This window comes from Sparus aurata, chromosome 4 (genome assembly GCF_900880675.1).
Source record: "Sparus aurata chromosome 4, fSpaAur1.1, whole genome shotgun sequence".
Taxonomy (NCBI): Eukaryota; Metazoa; Chordata; class Actinopteri; order Spariformes; family Sparidae; genus Sparus; species Sparus aurata.
The window spans coordinates 30,770,605-30,798,015 of NC_044190.1; the positions used below are offsets into that span (position 1 = coordinate 30,770,605).

General features: G+C 40.8%; 1 protein-coding gene across 13 annotated transcripts in view; it reads right to left on the reverse strand.

The window, feature by feature from the left end:
- Nucleotides 1-1,814: 1,814 nt before the first annotated feature.
- The window catches only part of esrrga (estrogen-related receptor gamma a), a 147,169-nt gene continuing 121,572 nt past the window's right edge, over nucleotides 1,815-27,411 (reverse strand). For 12 of the 13 annotated variants that reach the window (XM_030415124.1, XM_030415123.1, XM_030415121.1 and 9 more), the window contains 3 exons: nucleotides 12,687-12,793; nucleotides 12,435-12,597; nucleotides 7,313-7,557 (listed from right to left, as the gene is read on the reverse strand). In XM_030415124.1, the coding sequence (XP_030270984.1) occupies nucleotides 7,313-7,557; nucleotides 12,435-12,597; nucleotides 12,687-12,793 (515 nt within the window). Of the gene's footprint in view, nucleotides 7,558-12,434; nucleotides 12,598-12,686; nucleotides 12,794-27,411 lie in introns of all 13 variants that reach the window. The other variant, XM_030415112.1, reaches the window with a different exon arrangement.

A 27,411-nucleotide genomic window follows, 5' to 3' on the forward strand; every position in this document is an offset into this window, starting at 1 on the left:
AACGCTTCACGGCTCTCTGCTACATTAAATATCTGGCCTCTGCATCCCATTTACTGCTGCTGGCTATCAGGGGAAAGAGAGGGAGAGAGGGAGGGAGAAATAAGGAAGCATGTGAAATCAAGAGGGAATAGAGTGAAAGAAGCACCGAGGGGTGGGGCGGCATAAACAAAGATGGACGGACAATCGGAGGCTAATTGTTTAAAACACAACAATCAAAGAATCAGATAAAGAACAGCGCGTTTGCTTCTGTAGGATCTCGTCTTTTTGTCAGTGTGTGTGTGTGTGTGTGTGTGTGTGTGTGTGTGTGTGTGTGAGAGAGAGAGAGTGTGTGTGTGTGTGTGTGCTTAGTGCCCTTGGCAAGAGCAGGAGATCTGGCCATTCAGAATGGACAGTAGTTAGCCACCCACCGGAGCAAGCTGTTACCACTTCCTCTTCCATCCTCCCCCTCTCTTCCCCCCTCGCTCTCACCCCTCTCCTCTCCATTCTTCCTCTCAGCCTGGAGTTCACCTCTAAGTCCATGTTTGAATGTCCGGACCAATGACAGATGAGCATTTTTTTTTTTCAGCAAATACTTGAGAAGCCATTGCACCCTCACCATTCACCAAGTCGCTGGAAGGCATTATAAAGCACTTGAACAAAAATTGTGTCATGTGTCGTGCATTTCTCGGCTGTCTCCGTTGTGCGAAGATTTCTGTATTTATATTCAGGCTTACTCCTACTAACTACTAAAATGTAGTCAGTGAAGTTCCCGTGGTGTGGAAGCCAGTTTGGTCTGCACACTCAGATTACAGTTCGCTGTGGGATGGATGCTGTCCCCACTGTTTAGTTTCCCTCCTGTGTTCCTGACCTTGTGTGGACTGTCCCCGCCGCCATCAATCACGCTCTGTGTTTTTTTGACCTCTGGTTGTTTGAACAAAGTGAATTCTCATTCAGTTTTGACACGTTGTGCTACCATTGTGTGTGGTGGTTTTGTTTTTTGGTTGTTTCCTGTTTTATTTTGGTAAATGTATCCTTGTGTGTCTTCTTTTACTTTCCACTTCCTATCTTTGTGTTTTTTGACCACCTTTTTTGATTGCACCGTTAGTTTTACCCGCCTCTCATTAATGCTCCCTCCCTTGTGTATTTAAGTCTGTGTCTTCCCCTCTGTCTTTGTCAGCTTGTCTGTTTTTGTGTTCATGTGAATCTTGTGCTTCTCGTCTGTTCCCTGGTCCTGTTTTCTTCCTGGTGTTGCTCGTCTGTGTCTGCGTCCAGGTTTTTTTTCCCCGTCACTTTATGCTTTTGTTTTTTGAGTTTGCATTCTTAGCTTTCTTCGTGGATTCTCTTTAGTTGCCTTTTTGTCGCCAGCCATATATTGCCTGCGTGAAACCTGGATATTCTTTATTGCCAGTCATGTTTGTGGCAACGGAAGTCAAAACATGATCTTTTTCTAAACTTAACCATGTGTTTTTTTTTTCCTAAACCTAACCAGATGCTGAGCACAGTGTTGTCATGTGAAACACTGCAACCTGCAGTAATGTAAAGGCTTGCAGACATGTACATGGCCAACATTTCTTGGTTGACTGGTTGAGTAGCGCTTCACTGGCCCTTCATCAAAATAAGGTAAAGGACTGCATCAGTGGAGGGTTGAATGACAGATCCATGAGTCTGAGGGGTCACCAGATGTCAGGTGAAACAGGATTCTGTTGGGATCAACCTTTAAACTTTCTTATAAATGATGTTTTTGTTGTTTGGCATCAGTCTCTAAAAGAAAACAAACTTGTATTAGAAAACCACAAAATGTGAGTCGAAAAACAAATCAGAGACAAAGACAGGTGTCAAAACTGGAAGCCTGGTTTTAATTGATATTGCTCTACTGTAATAATCCTGAAAGGCATAGTCTGGAGTAACACATGTAATGTTTCAACCCATAGTAGTTTAAGTTACAGAATCATAGGTCTCTCTTTTTGCATTGAACAATATATACAATGTGAAATAAATACATTTACACAAATGGACATTATTGTTGGAGCACACTTGTATGATACACGTCACAAAAATATACAGGTTATTGTTTCTTTTTTTTTTTTTTTTTTCTCCATTTACTGATGTGAAGCACATCTAAAATCTACAGACATGTTCTTAATAACACTACAGGGTCTTCTCTCGAACACAACTCGTCCACCACCCAAGATTGCTTTTGTCTTTAAATATCCTTTGTATCCAAATGTTTCGTCTCTCTCTCTCTCCTTTCATTATTTTCTTCACATTTGCAAATTCAGGCTGCAGGTTTAGCTGCAGCACGAGTGGCAGTTACATTTGGGGATTAAATACAACTAAATGACTAAACACTGTAGAGCTGTAGATAGACACAGTTTGGCCTTAGCAGATTTCAGGGGGCAGCCATGGTAGATGGTCAATCCTGCCTAAATAACCCTTCTGTTTTCCCGCTAAACTATTGTTACATATGAGTAGTCGCAGCTAATGGATCTAAGTTCCAGATGAGAGCGGTAACGTGGTGCCGCAAATTGCAACCAGGTCAAACTCTTTCTATCAGTGGCTCTGCAGAAAACCCAGACAGTCCTTCTTCCAACGCTCCACATAGAAAATACCAGTTTGGTTTGTTGTCATTTATATGGTTTTAACACTAACTGCAAGATAATCTTAATAGCTACGACAGCATGTGGATGTACAACTCAACACAAACAAGTGCAACTCTTGTCTCGTCATTGTACAGTCATTAAAATATTGCTTTTTTTTAACCTAAAATCTGATCAAGGGAAATCCCTTTCGTCTCGTACGTCCAAACCAGATCTTGGCTACGAGCAGCAAAGTTTTATCAAAACCTCTGAAAGAGTCACACGACCTCCCTCCAGATTTCAGCTGGTGGATTTGTTCTTTTTTTTAGTCATGATCATCATCTTCAATGAATTACTTAATCAACACAGATATTTTGATATTTCTGTACATTTTGGAACTTCTACAAAATCAGTGCTTACTACCAGCACAAATTAAACTTGGTTTGTCTTGAAAACCAAAATCCAGCTCAGCTTTCATCACCCTGGGGAGACGTGTGACATCTTTCATGGTGTCCAACTGATCAGAAGTACACAGGATTGGTTTGACAACTGACAAATCAAAATAAAAACAGAAACAGAAGAGAAACAGTCGTAATAAAAAGAGCACCTTTCTTCCATAAGTTGTTTTTAGATTAATGTACAGCAGATGATGATAAGGATTACCATCGTCCTGACAATGAGACCGTGTTTGAAGTTACAATCAAAACAGGAAAATTCAACTCTGTCGTCGGGGATTTCACTTACAAATATCTTATATATGCACCTGTGAAATAACTGGTATGTATTTCCTCTCTAAAAAACATTATATGTCAATGTTTAAGACCTCTGATGAGTCCTAGAATCTTTATTTATGCTACTTATGTGTATAAAGAGGTACAATGAGTATAAGAACTGGGGCCGAAGCAGAAACGTGTCCCACAATGCAATGAGTGCACAGTGAAGAGAAAACAGCAAGTGCAAATGAAATTTTCTGTAACATTTCCCAAAAAATGTTTAGTCCTAATCTTCACTTGTCCGATCGCTTGTAAAACAAGATATTCTCCTGGAAATGAGCTGAAATCAGGACACACAAAAAAAGTTTTTCATCTTCGTATTTTCTCTTTTTGACTGCTGAAACAGTTAAAGATGATGATGACTGAGCCGAGCCGTATGGAAGGCAGTTATGTACAGCGAGTTTATCAAAAAAGAGTCACCTACAGTTCTGAATTACTCAAATGTCTTTTTCATTTCATCATTATTTAAAACCTAAAGATATACAGTATAGTGTTTATTCTACAGGAAAGTTACACAAATGATCCCTTTTTAAATACTTGTATGGTGTTTCTTCATTTAGATACTAAATATTTAATTATTAATGTATAGTTTGGTAAAGATGAATACTGTAATTTGATCCTGGTGGTCTAGTTTAAGTTACTAGAAGAAGAGCCTTATATCCGGTTCGGTTCATTGGGAGAGAATCCGGTACCCAGACCCCCAGCGGACTGATCCGACAAGACAGACAACATGGCCTCTACTCTACTCTGTGTTGTCTAAAGAAGAAGCACACGGCACAAGAACGGGAATCACCACAAGAAAAAAGCACACAGCAACGCCTCGGAGGACTCAACAGAGGAGGAAAGGAAACGAACGGAAAGAGGACTTCAAAACAAAAAACAGATAAAAATGAAAGAAAACAAGTTTTTTCTTGATAGAAAAAACAGCGAACATGAAACGCACATCGAGGCTGAACTACATTTTTTTCTTTTTCTTTTTTTTTCTCGATTTTGTTTCCAATAAAATGTCTTATGTTAGAATTATAATCTGTATAATTTACAATATACAATGTTTAAGAAGGCTGAGAAAAATACCCCTTACTAATAATACTGATGTCTGATAGAGAGCGTGTGATGTTAGAGATCAACTACACTTAAAACTGCTGCACTCCTCCGCTGTGACAAGTTGCCATTTTATATTAGATTACACCGTCTTCTGGATCACACGTTTTGGCATTCTTATTCAGCTTTTCAAATAACTTAATGATATAAAAACAGAGCTCTCGACTCCTTTCACCTGTTAAAGCTGTAATCAGTCAGCTGTGCAGTCCATAACAATGAAGTCACTTGACTGGAAGATGTCAGACAGCTTCCTGTTAGCTCAGCTTTCCATTTCTTGATGCTAAAAAAGTCATTTTTAATATTAAATAAAAATTTATAAAAAAAAGTGAATATCACAACAATAAATTCACTTAAAGACTGTGTGGTTATAGGTTTAATCAATTTAGGTAATTAACTTGTATAAAGGGGTCAACATTGTTTTAATTTTCTGACTTATTCATTATTAATTATTTAGATTGTATTAGTTAGGATTGTTGGTTTCCATCATTGCAACACCAAGTTATCTATGAACAGTGAGAACTGGAGCAGCGAGCTAACGTGAAACTGTCGAGTGTTTTAATTTGGAAGATGTTTTGTTTTTGCGTTAAGTACCATCTCCCTCAGCACAGATCCAGATTCAGTCAGGTTATTCTGATGGTCCCCACACAGAAACATACCTTTAAGGACAAAAACTATTACTGAACAGCTGATTTTAAACAAAGAACTGTCTTGTTTGAATTAGATTTAAAGCGACTGGCCACAAGAAAAGGTGCTAACGTTAGAACCGCGTGGTAATTTTCAAATTGGATGTTGGATCTTTTAGCTGCTTATGTTACTTCTTGGACTCTCATAATAATTATTCTTCACATGGCTTTCACGTGACAGCAGCATTAACATCTCATGGTCCATACTCGTTCCTGCCTCGCTGCGTCGAACAGAGGAAATATTGAATTTTATCTAATAGCTTATGGCAAGTTACACAGAGAGAAGCTACAAACTCTCCCTTCCTCTCTCCCGAATTTAAGACTGGCACGTTATGTTAATATTGCAGACTTAGTCCATATGCACAAACCCCTCCGTTAAAAACCACTATTGCTCAGAGTTTTCTAAGAAAACGCTGATTTTTGTTAATACATTATTACTTGTTATATTTATATATATATGATAATTGCTGAAAGTGGTCAAGCTGATAGAAAAAAGGAAAGACATATTGATTGATTCAGTTTTAAGAAGACAATATTAATAACAAAAAAACAAAGCCATGTTATATGTCATATACAGGATGACAGTTATTTACAACCCTAATACTGGTACAACGCTAAGATTATTTTTAAGATAGAAATAAAGAAAAAATAAGGAGTTTGAAAGCAACAATAGTTGTTCTTCTGTCAGTTTTGTCAGCACACCTTTCCCTCTGGTTTGTATTGAGTGACTGAAACTCCCTCATCACTCCCTCAATGGATCACAAGGTTATCTCTGTACTGACGCAAGAGATGAGCTGGAGGTTGTGAGTGCAATGGAACGAGGAGGGGAGTACTGACATGATAATTTGCAGTTTTTTGGAGTTTTGGGTAATGAGCATGGGCTGGACTATTCTTAATGGCACATAGACGGACTGAAATCTCTATGGACTTGTGTTTGTGTGGAGAGCTACAAACCTGGGCCACTGTGCGGCTGAAAATGTCTCAAACGGATATCCAATCACAAGGGGGGAGTTTGACTTCACAGAGAATCTGGACTGAGTCTTCATCTACCAGCTGGACAAGCAGGAATCCATTCTTGACAGGTCTTATTTCATTATTTGTTAGTAACAATTTTTTCTTACTTATAAACTCTGTTGATCAATCCCACCTCATGTTGTTTGTATATCTGAAGCATTTTCAGCAACAGCGAGTGTGCAAACACTGTTAATACTGATGGTTTGGGAGGCCAGGGGCACTGGTCCTCAACAGATACAACAAATAGTTAAGTTGTAGTTGAAGTTGGGGAGTCATGGGAACCAGGAGCTGAATTTAGGGAGAACCATTAAGTGGTTTCCAATCCTGGTCCTTCAAACTCTGAGCCCTGCTGGTTTTCATCATATCCAGAAACATTTAAAGAACTGTGTGAGCAGAAAACCAGCAGCACTCTGAGGCCCAGCATTAAAAGCCACTGGTAGATCAGAGCAGAAACAGTTTCGGGGTTGTGAAAGTTAAGTTTGCTGGCGTCCTCTGAATGGATGAGCTCCATTCTTTGGCAGGGCAAATCTCCTCTTCTTTTCTTTACGGTCCATCCTTCCAAATTTCATTGTACATGTAATTTGATAACAAACGTCATTAATACTTCTTTAGTGTTCTTTTTTTCCTCCTCTCGTCTTCTTCTTGAACACTTAAAAAAATCTGTTGGGGGAAATAGGGAGGGAAAAGGAGACACGAGTGAAGTCTTTCAGTCTCTCAGGACTAAAATGAAGAGTTTCTTTTAAATGTGTCCTTGTTTAAGCGTTTGTCTTTAATAACATCTTAATCGTTATTAAATGCATAAGAGTTTTGTCGTCTTCAATGTTCAGAGTCACCGTGGTAACTGGTAAGTGATTGTTAATAGTTTTAAAAGGAATTATCATCTTCCCTTGGTAAAAGGGGGGTCATGTCAGTCTGTCAGCATCTCCCCCAAAACGATAGGTCAAGTGAGCGCCCTTTGTCACAGACGGTGGAGGTTCAGGGGTTCAGATAAGAGGTTTAGGTTATTTGTTTCTTCATAGGGTGATGTGTCAGCAGACATACTTCTGGGACATATTTCTGAGTGTGTGCGTGTGTGTCAGAGTGTGTGCGTGTAAAAGAGCAAGAGGTCATTCAAAGTGAGAGTTTGAGTTGAAGCTCAGGTGGGTCAGACTGGTGTCTGGCTGTCCTTCCGTCCATTCTCCCGTCCTCAGACCTTGGCTTCCAGCAGCTCCAGGAAGAGTTTGTGCATTGGGACTTTGCCGTCCTGCTTGATGCTGTAGAAATGTTGCACAGCCTTGGTGGAGGTCTGGCGGAGCAGAGGGAGGGTCATGAGCAACTTGCCCGCCCGGCGGGGATCCTCCTGGTGCTGGGAGGCCTCGTAGTCCTGCAGGGCCTCATGGAGCACATCCTGGAGCTTCTGCACTGCATCCACATCTTCGATGTGCATGGAGTCTGCAGGAGGAAGGAGGAAATACACATGACTGAAATTTAAATGTGAGCAAAAATATATTCGATAAGGTATTTGTAGTATCCACAGACATTGTTTCTTCTTGTATTCCTGTGTTTGGTCCACTACACGTGGACATAAAGATTACGTACATTATATGCATCATCTAAAATGTTATCTGGTACATTTCAATAGAAGGACAAAAGTGGGTTCCAGAAATGAAGGCAGGCAGGTTCTGCTGTGTAGAAAGCTCCCACGTCTCTCTCAGGCAATGTTTACAACAGTGCGTGTCTTTGTCAGTCCCTGTGCCCCTCTATCTGCTGTGTTATTGCTCAGTGCTGCAAAGGGGAGAGGTGCTAAAGATTCCATCCAAAAATCCAAACAGGTTCAACACAGGGATGCTCCTGCAAGCCTCAACTCAGGGATGAATTTCCTTAAAGATTTTTAAAAAGATCACGTTTGCATTTGCAATTAAACCAATGAGAAACGTCAGTGTTTTACACTGCAGAGCAGGGAGAATTTAGCAACATTTTTGTAAACTTTAGAGGTATGATAATGAGTTAAACACTCACACACACCTAAACTGCCGGTATACAATTTAAGATTGCTCTTTATGTAGATTTAAAACCTGCTATTTCTCATGGAAACTAAATCCAGGAGTGAGGCTTTAAATGCAGGAGCTGCTCCGGTCTCTGTCTTTAAAGTGTGGATCTGTGGGTGTGATGAATGGACAGACAAAGAGATGGGTGGGCGGAGAAAAAAGAGATGGACTCGTAGAATGATGGAGAGACACAGAGAGACCTGAGAGTCCATGCTAGTGTGTGTGTGTGTGTGTCTGTGTGTGCATACGTATTTGTCCGCACACACCTGTAATCTCTCTTTGAGCTGGCATGTAAGGTGTGTTTCAGCATATGTGTAGTAAAAGGCTGAGAATGTCCCTCAATGATAATGCTCCATATTGCCCCTTAGGGAGGCAAAGTCTTAATGTGAGCTGGCCTTTAGCTCCCAACCTCCGATCAATGTCTGCGATCAATGACTACATGCATGTTAAATAATAATCACAAGGTAACTATTGATAGGCCACCACACCCCAACACACACACTAAAGACACACACAAACCAGATGAGACCTATGAGTGGATGTGTACACATAATAAATGTTAAGGTATTTCATGTTTGCACACAAAGTATGATGACACAAGCTGATGTAATTACTCTACATGAACTGCATGGAGCTCTAAAAGAAATACTGTGTGTTTCCTGACATTTTATAGACCAATCAACAAATCAATTTGTCAAGAATATAAGTTATAAAACAATTACACGTCAATTAAAATATTTTATTTATATATATATACACACACACAAACACATTCTCACACCATCCACACTGAAGATGAACACAAGCACATGTACACACTGACAAACCTTTGCAAAGAAAGTATGAACTTACACAAACATGGTCAATGAAACATAAAAAAGACACCCTGCAGACCAAATGTGTGACAACAGCCACACACACGTAGAGGTGCACACTTCCACATCCACAAACACAATCAAACACACATTGTTGGATCTATAGAGTGTAATGCATGTATCAGTATGCAGGACCAGACCAGTCAGAGGGTTGGATTCTATAGGGATCAATAGAAAACTCAGCTTCTGTCGGCTCTCAATTTTCGTTACTTTTTCCCAGTTTAAATAAGAGTCGGTGCTCCACAATATTCTGAGGCAGGGGAGGAAACAATGTTGGTTATAAATTTACATTACAAACAAATATAATCTATACAAATTTTTGCATATCTGTAGTTTGGACAGTACAATCTTTCTTCAATTTTTCTCATTTTTGGCTAAATATTTAGCTTCCCCTGATGGAGTGCCTCTTCTCAAATGAAGACATAAAATAAAATGTAACCATAAACTAAATGTTCAAATTGAATAATACTGTCAGTCACAAATGAACAAATTACCTCTCTTTTTCTTATTCTTGGATTTCTAATATGTGATTAGTTGGAGTACAGCCTGCAATTACCACAAGTTAAAATGAAGTTTAATGAGTTTCACATTGTTTTTGATTAATATCGTGCGTTTAGTATTTAAGCTGCTAGACATGGCCGCTGCCTGTGCTGTGACCCGCAGTACACTCTCAAGTAAAACAGCAGACGTTAATGAGCACGAGCACAAAAGGCTGTTAAAACACACGTGTTAACATAGAACTCACAATGCATGCACGCACACACACACGCACACACACACACACACACACACACACACACACACACGTAAATGAATGCACAGACACACACACAGACACACACACACACACGTGCCTGCTGTTTCCCATGGCTAGTTTAGCTGTCTTTACATGTGGGGCACGTTTGCTAACATTTCTTAAGGCTTGGCTTCATTAATGCAGACGATTAGCATCCTGTGAATTAATTAGTGTCAGTGCCCTTCAAAATGCTAATGCTAGCATTCTGTTGTCTTGAAGAGCAGTTAGAGAGTCCTGGGCAATGATACAAAGTTCTTATTTGGATGTCAGCTGTTTGGATTTCAATCAGTTAAAAGACTAAAGACTATTTCAAATATGAATTTTACATAGTGAGCTAAACTTTTGATGGATAATTACTCTCTGAATTTATCTGCATGTTTTACTTATATACAATGTGACATTCCTGATATGTTATACAATATTATTAAAACCTAAGAAAATAACCAATCATTTTGAGAAAGGCTGAGATATACTGTAGTGAGCAAAATGGATGATGTAATATTCCACTGCTCTACATTTAACATTTGCTGTGTTAAAACTCATAGACTTTCCTCCTCCTCTCTGATGCCTTGTGAAAAAATGTGCTGCAATTTGTAATCATCAGAGGGCAAGTTGAGGGTGAACTCCATCCTCCTTGTTAGCAAAATGACCAAAATGCATCCCCCGTGTTAACCTGCCATCCCTCTCCATCCCCAAAGCATCTGTACATGGAGCGCACACTCTACCAACTGAACTACCAGTGCCCCTCGAATCATTACATTTTGACTGTGCTTTTGTATTTAAACTGGTGCAACTTTTCTTGCCCAGGAATCTCACAGAGCAAGTGCACTGTGACTGAAAAGATGCTAATCAGTCAAATCTGTGTATTTTGTAAAGCATCATTATTCAAGTCAAACAGATACGCACACAGGCGTGAGACGAGACGAGAGGAGAGACAACAGTTGGAGAAAATCGAGAGCGGTAACTGGGCTTTTGAGAGAGAATGGACTCTTACATGTTCATTCTTCCCATGGGGACTTCAAAATCAGTATGACTCACATCGGAGACTGTGGCCGTCATTAAAGGAGCAAAATGAGATTTTCTCTAACTGAACCACCTTAGTTTTAATGGTTTTTCTGAATCCTGCCATTCTATCAGACCATATTCTTTAGAGGGCATAGCAGGGGATTTGTTAAAAATCAACATTGCGTTGTCTTCCCATGTGAACTGTAAAAAAAAAAAAAGAAGATGCACCAGCGACCACATGTTTGGTGGTCTAGTGTACACTCTGTGTCTCTGCTCTGAAGCACAGTAAAAATAACAGTTGAACACGTTATTTAGAATTGCAGCTTTTATTTTTCTTGTGACTTTGGACATTATTGTTCATTTATGGTTCTGAAATCTGATGCACCAAAGTTTAAACGCCTCTTCCTCTTCAGACCGATGGGAATCTTAGAGGCAACAAGGGCTCTGTCACACCTATTTGAAAATTAATTCATCATAACAGCAGAAGCAGCTTTCTCAACTTTCAGTCTGCCACATTTATAGAGCAACAGACATGCACATGCACGCACACACACACACACACACACACACACACACACACACACACATAAATAGCCAGAGTCCTGCGATTGATTGTCACATATAGCCCCACAGGAAAATATGTCAATATTTTCTGTATGTGCATGACAGTGTGTCAGTTTGTGTGTGAGCAAACATCTTCCAATGGCTCATATTTAATTACACATTCATCTAATATGTTATATATATATATATTATAATATGTGTTCACGTGTAAATCAGAGAGATGAAGTTTGAGAAAAAGAGAGTGAACGTGTCGGTGTGTGTGTTGATGGCAGCGGAATCAGAACAAAAGGCCCCTCCCTTCCTATTCAAAGCTCTCCCGTTGCATTCTCCCATTTAAACACATTGTATTGACAGCTCCCCCCTTGTAATTAAAGAGTACTGAAGAGCTGGCCTGCTTCCAAGACAAAGTTCAAAAGACGGGTCATGGGAGGAAGAAGGCGTGTGTGTCTGTGTGTGTGTGTGTGTGTGTGTGTGTGTGTGTGAGAGGGAATGTGTTCATGCACGCCTGTGTCAGTCAGCTGTCGATGCAGCTGGACACATCAGAGAGGGGGCTTTATCGACAGACTTTGGGCTCTAATGATTTCACCTTATTTAACAGGCATCTGAAGAGACGACTATGCTAATTGTAAAAGGGATCGCCACTTTGTTTTGGAGGGTGGGAGGTGGGCTTCAGGTTGTGTGTAGTGTATGCTTACATGGTGCCTTCGTGTGTATCTGCATGTGTAAAATGACTGTAGGTATGTGTGACTATTAAAAGGATGATGAGATTACTGTGTGTGGAGGTTTGAACAAAATGTCTGAGAGTGAAAGTATGCGTCATATGTCGCTTTTCAGCGTGTATATGTGAGAGAGTGTGTGTGTGTGTGTGTGTGTGTGTGTGTGTGTGTTTGGATGCAGAGTATTGAAATGAGTCCTTTGATGGTTCAGTTTAAATGAGTCCCATGAGACTGGAGATTCCTGGGATTAACCCTTTCTCCGCCAGGCGTGTGCTCACAAACACACAGACTGACAAACACTGACTGAGAGAGAAGGATTTCTTACCTGAGTTAGCCAAAGCGATGGCCTTGAGAGTGACAAATTCCTCCTTCTCTAGTTTCATAGTTTTGTATTTCTTGACCAGCTGAAGAATGGCGTTGTTCAGGTCCAGGAGTCCGGCTAGCTTTGACTGGTCCTCGTCCATGATGTAGTCCTCAGCATACACCAACTGAAGACAAACACACAGAGGTTGCAGGTTAACTTGGATCTATACATTTCATGAGAGAAAGATCCAGACATGAAGGTAAAGACACTAACCTTGTCTTCAAATGACAGCGAGCGGTACACAACACGTAGGATCAAGATCTCCATCCATGCACTCTGCAGTAGACTCATCTGGTCTGCCAAGGACAGCGTAGAGAAACCTGGGGAATAGTGACACAGAGAAGAAGGGCAAAAGAGGATGGTTAAATTAAAATGTTCAGAGATATTCAGTATTGGAGAAATTAGGAAAAATACGGGCTGGCCTATTTTATGTTAAGTGCTTTTATCGTTTTTAGTAAATCAGCATTTAAAAGTGGAACCAAGGAGGAACAAAGAGAATCAAAAGGAGAGAATAAAGCTTGTTTTTAAGTGAGAGGGTAAAGATCAGCACTCCCTCCCTGCCCACCCTCCATCCATCCAGTTGACCGGAGTCCTCCTCCTCCACTTCTTCCTCATCATCCTCTTCCTCTCTCCCCTGTGCCCAGGGCTGTTCTCTGGGGAAAGGCAGGCCTTATCTCCCCCTGACACAACCTCCATGGATCAATGCTGGCCATCGCTGCTGCACCGCTCAAACACACACACTAATTGCCGCCATGGCCTCAAAACTCCTGCTTTCTCCGGTGTCAATCCATGTCCTTCTATTTGCCTACGTCTATATCTGTCCGTCTCTCCAATCGCAATCCATGGCTTTCTTTATCTGTCAGTGTCCATCTACGACTGACCATCTGTGTGCCTCATTCTCCTTTCACTTTTCTTTTCCATCCATCTTGATACTTCTCAGTCTGGATATCCTGCATGTTTGAATCTCTCGCTGTTTAACAGTTTTTCTTGCTGCCTTCTGTTTTGGTTTCAATGTATACTTTTTTCTACTTTCATTTTCTTTGTAATATTTTTTATTTTACTGTATTTTGAATACATCCTCACTGAAGTGCAGTAGACTCTGGCTTGTTGTCTCTTTCTCTATGTCTTCCTCTTTCTGCCTATCTATCTCTTTAATGGAACACCTGCCCACTCACACCTTTCCTCGCAGCTGTCCTCTCCTCACACACCTGTCCATTCACACCTGCCTATGTGCGTCTTTGTGTGTGTGCAAGCTTTTATAGGCAAAGGCAAAGACAGTGGCCCATGTGAGCACACCTGTCAGACCTCACCGCAGCCCTCCAGTGTGTATGTGTTTGAGAGGAGCATCCTGCCAGGAGAAGCCGGCAGATGAGAAGGAAGATATTTCTTCAACAACATCTGCTGCAGTGTGCCTCCTCTTGAGATGGTAGGTGTGTGACAGTGTGTGTGTGTGTGTGTGTATGCTTGTGCATTTGGGGCTCTTATCTCACAGTGTGTTGATGGGTAATGGCAGGCGTCTCATTATGTCCAGGTTGCAGGCTATTGTTGTTTGTAATGTGCTCTAATTCATCCTATCTACAACTGTACAACTGCTCTGCCACACACGCATATACACGCACACTCTCACACTCTCACGCAAACACTGTTTATATACAGTAGATAGACATTGTTGCACTCACACACAGTATCACATATGCATAGACGAAAAATGCATATGAACACACTGGATTGAATCCAAATGTGTATGATTGATACAACACACACACACACACACAAACACATACACACGTACATATGTACACATGTACACATGCACGCACGCACAAACACACACACACACACACACACACCACAGTGAAGGTAGCAGTATCGTTGCCAACTGGCAGTGTCTTCTTCTACTTAATGAAATCATCAGAAGGGATTAGAGGTGAATTTCTTAAGGGGGTCTTCATGCACACACACACATACACTCATGTGCGCGCGTACACACACACACACACACACACACACACACACACTTACACTCATCTCACATGTCTTTAGGGAGTCTTCAGGACTTCACCACTCATTGTGGGCAGGGGAAATAGGCACAGGCATTGCTAAAATTAACACACACACTTATTGAATCTGTTCATACCCCGGGGTCAAGTGAAGAGAAGAAGACATGAGTGAGGGGTTAATATAATCTAATGGTGTCACTGGTTGTGTGTTTAACTTGTCCCTGCATGTGTGTGTTTTCAGCGCTCTGGCATGGGGAGCAGCGTGGAGGGTTCAATCAATTCACACACTTTCCTTTCGTGGAATTTGATCTGGGTGCATGCACGGCTCAAGAAGTGGGCACAAATACACACAAGGTAAAACAATGCCAACATCATCATCCACTTCTGCATGACGAGCTGTATGTTTGATTGGGGTTTCTACGTATCTCTCATCAACAACCATCTCCCTCCTAATTACATGCACGCATGTGCACAAACACACACACAAACGCGCGCGCACCCACACACACACACACGCCTAACACCAATAATTAAAACCTGTCTGATTAATTTATTGAGCTGAAAGTGCAGCTTTTCTTATTGAGGTACATCAATGATTTTTATCAGGATGTGGTTTGCGTGTGTGTACAATGTGTCTGTGTAGGTGAGTGTGGTGTGTGAAAGCATTTTGTGCGCTTCATGTGTATACTTATACTGTGCATCTGAACTACTACTCAACTACACATAACTGCACTGAGAGTGTACTGGCGTATGTTGTGTCATCAGCGTGTTTGTTTGCATACATTCCCATACATATGTCTCCACGAGCCTCTGCATGTGCGTCTCCATCTGTGTGTATTTCTGTGTGTTTGTGTATGTGTGTGCCTCCCCGACCCCCTCCCCTCCCCTCCTCACCAGCCTGTCTGCGCTGTTCAGCCATCCAATGCCTCTTATCTGTCTGATTAATAGGCGGCCAGCTTCAGGACAAATTAATTAACAGATAACGCCATCTCTCCCTTCTTCCCTTCCTCCCTTCCTCCCCTCCTTCTCATGAAGCGATCGATACAGCAGAAGAAAAGAAACATCAATGGGAATTTAGTGCTGATGATGGAGAGAGAGAGGTATTGATGGAGAGAGAGAGAGCACGAGAAAGAGTGGGATGGAGGAGGGAAGAAAGTAGAAGGGGGAAGAGGCGTTGGAAGTAGAGATGGTGGTAGAGGAGGGAGGGGTGGAGACCTTTCTTTCATACCTGTGATTTCACTTGACAAAAGAAGGTTCCTGATTTGGCTCTAATTACATTCCCTTTCTGCCCATTGTTGATAAGCCATCTCGCACTATGTGTGGGAATATGAGTGCATTAGTGTGTGTGTGTAGATGTTGTACAGCCTGTGGTGATGGTGGGCTGAGCTGACTGTACAGTAATGTAGAATGAAAATAAAAAATAAGAATCAGGTTTTGGTTACCTTAGACTGAACTTTTAAAATCTACAGGGGAAGCAGCTCCCCTTGGACCGAGTGTGCCATGTTGCACCCCAATGCTTCTACAGTAGCCCAAAATTAATAAACCAAGCACTGGCTCTAAACGGAGCCATTCAAAATTTTTGTTGTGTTTTTAGTGGACACCATAGGGGCTCAATCTGCAACCTGAGTGCTGGATGCCACTAAATCCTACACACTGGACCTTTAAACTCACTGTTTAGTGAACAGCATGCCTGGTATGCTGTACACTCTAAACATTTGCTCCTCTATTCTCATTCAACATGAAATGTCCAAGCAAAAAATACCAGCTTACTTATTTTTAACAGGGCTATTATGTGAACAGGACCAGTAACATTAAGAGAGAGGCTCTGCTGCCTGTCCTCTTCTGTGTGGTCCTTTTTCTATGATGTGACAGTATGTCTTTTTAAAAGTATCCTGGTACAGCAAAGACAACTTAAATTAATATGATGCTGTGGATTTTAATCTTTTGATTAGGTAATGAGAAAACAGTGTAATAAACAAATCTATGGAAAAGCAAAATGTTCATAATTTTTTTTTTTTTTAAGTTCAATTTTGTCCTTTTTCTACCCCCACAATGTCTGACAACCGAAGCATTATTAACGATTAATATTTATGTTTGGATAAAAAACATAAATTAAATCAGGACACAAACATGAACGCTAATCTTGTGTCAAAGATTTGCATTTTGTGTGCCTACTCATCATCTCTCCACATTAGAAGATAGCTCTTCCTGGACTGTAAAATAATTAGGTCAACATCTATATTATCTACTAAGTACATAACCTTAATTTTTAGGTGAACAGGTTGGATTTCTTTTGGGTGTGATCATATGGAGTTGGGTGAGCCAAGGGGTGCATCCGGTCACTGTAATGACCCAAATTATGTATTTTTTTTGATGTTTTATTTTGGGTGTGTCTGCTTAAATATTAGGACACTCTATTGCATCTATGAAGGTACAGAGAGCGAGCGAGTGTGTATAGGTATGTGTGTGTGCATGTGCCATACATTGGTCTGACAGAAAGAGGCTGCAGTGCACTCATGCAGACTTAACCTCTGCTGCTTGCTCTCATGCTCTCTTTCTTTTTTCTCTTCCCTTTGCTCTATCAGACACACACACACACAGACGAACACACACACAAACACACGTCGATTCCCCAGCCACCCTGCGGCCTGTTTGTCTGCCAAATGAGTCCTGACTGCACGTTTACACCCGAGACCGCACAACAGTCTGGCACAGACACACACACACACACACACACACACACACACACACACACACACACACACACACACACACACACACACACAGGATAGCCCTCTCTCATGCCCCAGTTGCTACACAGACACACACGAACACACATATCCAGGAGGCCTATATTTGTTTTCTTGTGGTTACAGGGCAAATGGGAACCAGTGAGATGCTTATGAGTACCTGCGCTCTTGTGTGTACAATTTGTGGTATTTGTGGAGCTATTTGTGTGCACCATGGGTCTGTGTGCGTCTGTATCAAAGTGCCTGTACATCTGCAATAACTGATGCAGAAGGTTACTGTTTGTGTTTGTATTCATGTGAAAGCCGTGAAAATCTGATTTGGTCCCAGTTATTAACACACATCCAGTTACATTCTGTCACTGCAGTGGAAAAAAGGGAATATTGTCACACTTTATATGGGGATCTTATTTTAGAAATCCTTGAAAATGTGTTTTAAGAAGGATTGAAGAAGTGAAAGTAAATCATATCTGTCATAATTACATGATGCGTGTGTTATGCCTCATTGAAGTTAATAATTTAAAATGATTTGATTTAGGGAGTCACATTTTGAGGGCTCACCTTTGTGCAGCAAATTACATTTCTGGGCTTTACCAATACAATGCCACAATCGTGATTTTAACATGGCCAAGTCATGTTTTTGTATTCCACAGAAAATATAAACATGTATTTCTCTTAGGTTAAATCCTCAATGTCTTTTATTTCCTGGTTTCTATGATGGTTCTTGTTATATATCTGAAGCTAAAAGCCATTTTTGGAAACATATTCAAAAAGGTGTTCTCATTGACAACACCATTTTTTTGTTGTATTGGCTAAACATAATTTTGTTATGCACACAACTGAGAGTGCGTCTCCTGGTGAATGTGTGTGAACACAGTGAGGGTGATGCCAGCAGAGAAGCAGGTCAAATCAGTGTTGCTGGACAACATTTGATCTGAATGAGCCAACGACCAACTTAACCCCCAGTGTGAGGCTGGAGCTTGGACAAAAAGGGCAAATAATATTTGGGCAGTCTGTCTGGCATTGTATCTATCTCATTATGCACCAGTTAAATTTAATTAAACATGAATTCTTTGAATCTTTGCTTTTAATAAAAAATACCTATAATTTGTTTTCTTTAACTGTTTGTGTAAAGCTGAATAGAAACATCTTTCAAATATTATAGGATAAAAATGGTGGATGGTCCATCTGCACACTTGTAGCAGGTCTTGCACTCGGTTACAGTTGACACTGTACTCTGTCCTATTTGATCATGGCCACAGGACACATTTAACAGGAAACTTTAGTCTGTCTCAACAATTCAACAGCAAAAGGTCCACACACTTATCAAGAGTTATCGGTCATGAAGCTGTAAAAATGAGGTTCACACATTGTCACAGAAATGTAACACAGTACAACAAAACTGAATTCACACTTTGCCACACTGTGGCAAATAAGTCAATTGCTCAAGGTGTGCTAATGTTTCAGATAATGTGGTTACCTACAAGGGTAAAACAGTGTAATAGTGTAGTAGTCATCTAATTTACACCATATTAAAATTGTCAGTCATCAATTTCTTTAAAAACTGCCAGAGACTTGTAGATGAAACAGCAATCTATCATTGTTGATAGATGTTATCTTTAATTAATAGGCACCATCCATATTTATGTAGTCTACCAAATCTCTTTGTTAGGAGGCATTTTAAAAAGGGACTGATAACTGTGATTAAAACTGCTTTATGATCACCTTGTTGTTTATTGTAGGTGTGAGGAGAACAGTGGACTGTCCATGTGCAGCATGTACACGTATTGTGTTCTGCAGGGGACAGATTTAAGTCTACTGGCCCACTGAGATAGAGATTGCATTAGGACACGTGAAGTTTCCAACAGTTACCAGCACATCGCTGCCCTGCATGTGTGTGTGTGTGTGTTTGTTCTGTATGCACACTGTGTTAGGCGGCTCCGGTGCTCTCTCCAACCACTTTCTGTACGTGTTTGAGTTTAAATTTGTGTTAGTGTGCACATTGTTGCATGCTGTGCAATGCAAGTGCTCCCTTGTGATGCTTTTGGAGTGTGTGTGTGTGTGTGTGTGTGTGTATGCACATCTCAAACTGTTTTGTACCATACGGCCAGACGCCGGCCCAAATGAACATGGACCCCCTGTGATGGCTTTGGCCAAGCTGAAACAACACACACACAAGAGATACGCACACGACAAGCACGAATGCTGTCACACACACACACACACACACACACACACACACACACACACACACACACACACACACACACACCACACACACACGCACACACATCCACCAGCTGACCCAATTACACAGAGATGCGCAACGAAATGGAAACAACTCTACCCAGAGTTGTTTCTAATTTAGAGGGGCTTAAAGACACACACCCATTTACAGGCAAATGCACGTGAATTTGTCGGCAGTCACTTATAACTGCATTGGGTGTAGAAAGATTGAGAAGTCTGAGGACACTGAAACAGTGGTAATGTTACTTGACATCTGAGAAACCATTGCTGTATTTTAAAACCAAATAAACGGGGGGCTAATTCTCATGATTTGACCAGTAGGCCTCTTAAGAGTTGTTTTCATCACTCAATATCCTGTTGTTTGTATTAACCTCCCAGTTTTGCCTTTCATTACTGCTGTTACTCCCATCTAGGGTTTGTGTCTAAGGTTATGTTGAAATATTTTGCTCATGTCCAGAAAAGGTCAAGTCACAAATTATTATTCTGAGATGATTATTTTTAGGGATGCACAATAATGTTGCTGTACCGTCTATATCAGCCGATAAAGGCTTAAAATTAGTGTTTCTGTCAAAATAACATACCAGTAAGATTCCACTGTTGAAAAGGTAGTTTTCTTATGTTTCCAAGCCAGAGGGCCATCACAGGAAGAGTTGGTAAACTTGGAAAATATTGTCGTAGCGATTGGACCAATATTTATTGTTAATCTAAAACAGTCTTGTTGAGAACAGACTAAGATAAAAAAGTTAGGTGCTGATTAATCTCAGTTTATTGTCAACATACCTGCTTGGTTGACTCTACAGCATCTGCATTGGAGTACAGGACTGCACACAAACACACATAATCACCTTCACCTTCATCCCCTCTCATATTGTTGGCCAAAATATCTTTTCGCTCTTTCTCTCCCCTTACACCCTCCCCCTCTCCTTCCCCCACATTCCCCCTTTTTCTCCGGGCGGCCTCGGGGAGAGTAGAGCAGTCATAGGGTTGCAGTAGCCTCTAATCAGTGTGAACAGCCAGCTAATTACCAAACCCTCAGCCCTGGCTGACTGTTAATTGCATACATTAGACACCATCAGCAGCACTGCAAGATTAACACTTAAAATCTTCCCATTGCTGTAGTGGAGATGAGTGCTTTGTGTGTGTGTCTATGTGTGTGTGTGAAAGAAAGAGTCAGGGAGAGAGGCAGAGGTGGAGAGAAGGGTTGTGTGCTGTATTCTCTGTGTGCACATGTGTGGCGCGTGCTGCCTCTGTGGTTGTGGGTGCTAATATTTAACACTTAATTAGACTCAAAATGGAGACGCGGCAACACGGAGATGGTTGTCGAGTGTAATAGCTGTAGCCCTGGCGGGGGTTGCTTGGGTGGGGGCAGCCGGTCGTAGAGGGCAACCCCACGTCTCTGTGGAGACGACAGATGGAGTGACATTAAGAGCATTGCAGTGGAGGCATTTCAAATAATAAAATATCAATATTTACATTTTAATTACCCACTTCTAGCTCCACTAGGGCTGTGTCAAGCAGTGTGTGGGTGTGTGTGTGTGTGTGTGTGTGTGTGTGTGTGTGTGTGTGTGTGTGTGTGTGTGTGTGTACGTGTGTGTGTGTGTGTGTGTGGGCATGTGCCACAGCAAGCTCCTTTGGGGCCACATCTTCTTCACTACATAGTCGAGAGTACTACTCAAGTAACAACAGTCTGCTCTGTAGGACACTGTCTTGGTGAAATAAACACTGTGGAATGTTTGACACAATTTCTGTTTTTATTTAACATCATTTTTCCATATCTTCCTTTTTTTTGTCTTGTCTTGCTCAATCCACACACCTTCCTCTCTTCCTCTAACTCTGCATTCCGTCTCTCCCTCCTTTGATACAATGCTGATGCAGGCATGAATGACCACAGCATGTGTGTGAGCATGTGTGCACATATCTGCCAGGGGAATTAACTATGTGTGCACAAAACTGAGAAGCTTATGAACCAACTCTGTCTCTCTCTTTGTCTCACAGACAGATAGCTGACAGGCTAGAAGACATTGAGCTAAATAGTAAAAAAATGTGAGGTGAAGAATAAGAAGGACATAATGTGAATCTTTGTGTGTCTAAACACATGTATCAGTCGTCCAGTTTAAAGACTATCTGGACTTATAGTTTTAAGTTTTATTTTGATGACATTCTTTTGTTGCTTACCCGAATGCGTCATTAGGAAACACACTAAGACACTGATTGGATGTTACATCAAAATTCAAACCCCAGGGAAAGTCACCCCATGTCTGTAGAGACTCCATGAGACAGACAAAGACCGACTCCCTCACAAGCCATCAGCGTTATCCAGTCATATATTATTGCCAAGTATGAAGCCACACTTTTAGCTTTGTTAGTTGGCAACACTTATATCTTTTTATCATCATAGTTTGATCTATCTATCTATCTATCTATCTGTCTATCTATCTATCTATCTATCTATCTATCTATCTATCTATCTATCTATCTATCTATCTATCTATCTATCTATCTATCTATCTATCTATCTATCTATCTATCTATCTATCTATCTATCTATCTATCTATCTATCTATCTATCTGTAATTAATTCATTTTCCCAGCTTGTTCAATTAACTGGGTTGTGACAGTCTATTGATCTCTTGGTGGATTAACTTTTCAGAACAATATCCTGCCATAACATCTTCTCCCGAAAAGACAAAATCCATAGTTCAAGCATCAGCAAATTGGCTGTGCTGCTGTTTAAACCACTGGGCAGGAGACATTTTCTGTTTTCAAAGATGATTACATAAAAGTTTGTTGTCAAATGGGTACCAATGTATAAAAAGAATACTTCAGTTCAAATGAGGTTACATTTTTGGTATAGCACCATTGATGTTTGAATACAAACTTGCTGATTGTGGCTTTTAAAACAAAACCCAATGGTCCCTGTCCAGGCCCGGTGTCTGTATATGAGATTATGAGGCTGTGTTGATTCTATCTTCCTAATCCCCCGTAGCTTCCCATAGAGAGAAGACCGCAGTAACTCCACAGGGATTAATTTACCATTCACAGATTAGAGATATGGTCTCCAATATCATCATCCAGGACAAGCATTGAGAGGAAGGGCTCAACAATGGAGCAATGAGGAGAGAGAGACACACACACACATACACAGACTGAAGGAAAGACAGAGATGAAAATGAATGCACACAGGGAGACAGCCTTCTCTCCTACAGCATCATGCCTTAATGTCCTAGCTCGAAGACAAGAACATTAGACCTCATTCCACCTCCTCATCTGGGCCTGAAAAAGCCTGGGCTGAAAATCTTAATTAATTGTCCAATAGTGCTGCAGGGTCATTATGCATTGCAATAAAGAAGCGTGTAATTATGAGATTTAACAGCCATTACCAAGGCCAGGAACTCATATGTCATCATCAGCAACCAAGCCAATGGTTTGGTACGGCTGTGTGTGTGTGGTTTGATGGACAGCACACACACAAATGCACAACACACACACTTGCACAATGTATATGTTGTTCATATAGGTATGCAGTGTTTAGATGTATGTGAAATATGTCTGCTCTTGTACAGGCAAACAAACAGTTGTAGCTATATAATGTGCAAACAGATTAATATTGGAACCCAAACTGAAAATGCATATGGTTGAGGACACACACAGAGGCCAACACACACACACACACACACACACACACACACACACACACAAACACACACACACAGTGGCACACATACCCATCAGTCTGACCCAGACAATAAGGCAGCCAGCTGTGATAGCAGCCTGCAGATGAAACATCCCATCAAGATTAAATAGACAAAAAAACACACACATTGTTACTGCTGTGTGTGTGTGTGTGTGTGTGTGTGTGTGTGTGTGTGTGTGTGTGTGTGTGTGTGTGTGTGTGTGTGTGTACAGAGTGAGGCAATGAGACCACAGACACGGTCCTCCGCCACATACCAGGTGGGAAGTGACACAGTCGTATGAGGATGGAGTGTTGTGTGTGTGAACGCATGCACGCTGCACAATGTGCATTATTGAGGAAGTCGTCAGTCCCAAAAGCAGGGAAATGGATATGAAGAGTGTGGCATGTTGCATGGCTTGCACTGCCATAACATGTTATGTCAAAATGAATCCGCTTTAAGAAAGGCTGATTGCCTTGAGGAGTGGTGGTTTTAGTTCTGAGCATATGGCATTTTGTTGGAGTTTCTGTGCTGGAGGAACAAAATTCCATAAAAATGTGTTCAGACTGAACACAAAGAAAATGTATGCCTTTTTGTTATTCTTGCAAATTTCACGAGTGAAGCTCTGTTGTAATTAATCATTAATAATCCAATATATCCAGTGTACCCTATTTACAACTTTAGCTGTAGGTAGCTACTATAGCAATGTAGACTCCAACCATGTGCGTGAAAACAGGCTGTGTGTGCACCAAGAGTAAGTAATTTATTATTATGCTACCTCTGAAATTTGCTTTGTACGCACTTAGAGGTTAATTATTGATTCTTTTTTTTTGGCATTTTTGCCTTTATTGGACAGTGACAGTGGAGAAGGCAGAGAAGAAATAGGTCTAGAGAGGTATGAAATGCAACAAGCGGCCGCCAGCTGGAATCAAACTGGCAAAATTGCAGTTTTGATGCACGTGTTGTAACCACTTGGCTACAGAGGTGATCCGACGTGATTAATGTATTGCCAGCATTCTGAGGAGTATATGAGATTTCGGTACCTTAAAACAGACAAAAAGAACAACAAGCTAATGGATTGTTGCAATTAATTTAACAATTAATCATAAAGTTATTTTAGATTTCCTTTCAACACTGTTGGGCCACATACAGCTAAAGGGCAGTCCCCAATTGTTGCTTATCAGCAGGTGTTTTCCTCTGTATATGCTGAGATGTGTCTGTCTTTGTGTGTTTTTACCTCTACAATATATATATAAAATTTGCCTCTGTGTGTGTTGTGCGCACAGACCATAAGTCGTCCCCAGCTGGCGACAGGCATGCTCCAATCCTATTTTCCCACCTGCTTATTCCCTGATGGAAAGGATGAATCCTCTGGACTGTTATTTAAGAACGATGGATGGAGGATGGGAGAGGAAGAGAGAGAGAGAAAGACAGAGAAATAGAGGGAGCTAGAAAAAATGGGGGGAGGTGAAAGAGGAAACAGGAGGAGCATCAGGCAGGAGAGACACGTGAAAGAGGGAGAGATAAACAAAGAAGGAGTGATGAATAACCAAAAACACACAGGAGAAGAAGAAGAGAGGAGGAGAGGGAGGTGAGGAACAACAATGGGGAAGAGAGGAAGAAATTAAGAAACAATGGTGGGGAAGAAACAGAAAGACTGGGCAGAGTTTACTAGAAAAAAAGAGAAAAGAAAAGATAATGGGAAGAAAAAGGATGATACAGACAGAAACAGTGAGGAAACATAGATACAGAGAATACGTGGAGAGGAAGAATAACTATTTCATGCCTGTCTGTGAACTTTGCATGAACCGACAGAAATAATGTGATGCCATGACAAGCCTGTCCCTCCTTCCACTAGATTTGCTCCATGCATAGGTGTGTGATATGTGGGTGTGGATGTCTGTGAATCCCTGAATGTGTGTGTGAACTCTTTATATTGCTTTTGGTCTGTGTGTGTGTGTGTGTGTGTACATGTGTGCTCCAACAGATAGAATAGGATGATGATGATTTGAAATGGAGTTTGGCCTGTGCGTAATTATGATCATCTATCTTTATGCCCCGCCAGCATATCATATCATATCACATCACATCATCTCTCTCTCTCTCTCTGTCTCAGACACACACACACACACACACACACACACACAAAAGCAAATTGAAAGTGGTAAAAGCTGACTGTTTGCTAGTGATGACTTAGATGATGATGGGCTCAGATGGTGCACTGATTTATTTGTTACTGCTCATCTGATGTCACATATTATAAAACTGTGCACGTCTGCATGTGTGTGCATTTGTGCACATCCAGTGTGTATTAGTGCTACTCTAGAAGGGGGTGTATGTGTATTTAGAAATGTATTTCTGTGTGTTCACATGTGCTCACGATCTATGTGTTTGAGTATGCATGCTTATGTATGCGGCCTCTCTCTTGTGTGTGTGTTCTGTGTGTGTGTGTGTGTGTGTGACAGACATTATTTGATGCAGATTAGTCAGTGTACTCAGATTGCAGGCTGTGTCTCAAAGGCTGATAGACAAATGAATTTGATTTGCTAATGTAATCAAACTAATAAGAAAAACAGCAATGGGCTGCTGAGTACAAATCTCACGACTTCAATATTTGTGTTTTTTCTCACTTTTACATCCATCGTCAGAACAACTTTCATTACTTTTTTTTAGTAATTAGAATCAAAATTATGAAAATTAAATTTTGATGAGAAGTTGAAATGTGAGGATGGTCAGAGACAAAAAACACATTTCCATAAGACAGCACATTCAAATTAAAGTGATTCTGTAAGTATTTCATTCACGTTTCAGTGTTGAAATTCGTAAAAGTAATTTGACGTGATCATATTTTATTTATGCCTGCCACTCCACTTCCAAAGGCTGCTGCCACTTCTGTTTAAAACCTTTTTTTTTTATTCTGATACAGGGTGACAGCAACAGCAAGCAAGATGTGTGAAGCAACTTGTGTGTGTCCGTATGATGTGTCAGGTTGCTCCACTCTCAAGGCACAAGGTGCGTGTCACCATCAAGGTGTGACCTGATAGAGGTAATACCAGTCTGTGTGTATGTGTGTGTGTGTGTGTGTGTGTGTGTGTGAATATTTGTGTTGAGTGTGTGCGTGAGTGTGTTAAACAACGTCTGTTTTTAAAGCAGGCACCTAAAGCTGTGTGTGTTTGAGTGTCATCGCAGGCACATTGTCATGGAAACACTGTCAACACGGTGATGACAAAACAAACACAGGAGATCGGACAGACAGGAGAGTCAACACAGACTGAACGTGCCCTCAGAGACTGAATATGTAGGTGCATTTGTGCGTGATGACTTCTTTCACAAAACCAGCATCACAACACACACAAAGAAATGGATATTATAGCTTTATGTCTCTCTTTTCTTAATCTTACTGCAGATATTCAAAAGACAAAATCCCACACAAGAAAGCATTTCTGAGACACTTCAAAGCTTATTTATCTACCTGTAGTGACTACATCAGTATATTATAGTATAGTCATGACTTTGCAGTTATCCACAGAATCACTCTTAGTTTTTAAAATAAACTCATATGGCAGTGTTTGAGGGCCAAATTCTAGGTTAATTTTAGAAAACACTTCGTTGATTTTTATCCTTATAACATTCCTCCTTGGTTCCTAGATAAAAAAAGATTCCTTTCATCGCTAATTAAAACTAATAGATCCGTCTCACCTTATCAAAACCCAAAGCACTTGACTGACACAAACCCAGGGACAGAAAGTGAACACAAGAAGTAAAGTCGACAAGACAGAAGAAAAGTAATGCACAGAAAAAAAGAAATGTTTTCCTTCCTCTGTTTTCTCATATTGATGACATGCTTCCAATGCCCACAGGCTTAATCCAATAGAGACAGCCCAACTTAATCCAAACATTAAGCTCAGATATCAAATATTCTTCTCCTAATTTGATTTCATCAATATTTGTTTTCATCTGCAAACAGGGATATGTTTGTTTGTATGGGCTGCAAGAGGAAACCATGGTGGTGTTGGTGTGCTGGAAAATAAGATGTCTCTTATGCATGAATGTGGACAATGAAACAGCCAAACTCCCCCCCCCCCCCCCACACACACACACACACTCAAACAGAAGCCAACACATATATTGAAACTAAGAAACCAGCCTCTAAATGTGTTATGTAGCTTAGGGAAGAGCAAAAATGGAAATCAAACACGACCAACAGAGCCCAGAGATAACAACCACTGAAAACACATGCATGAAAAATATGTACTGGAGAGCACAAAAGAAA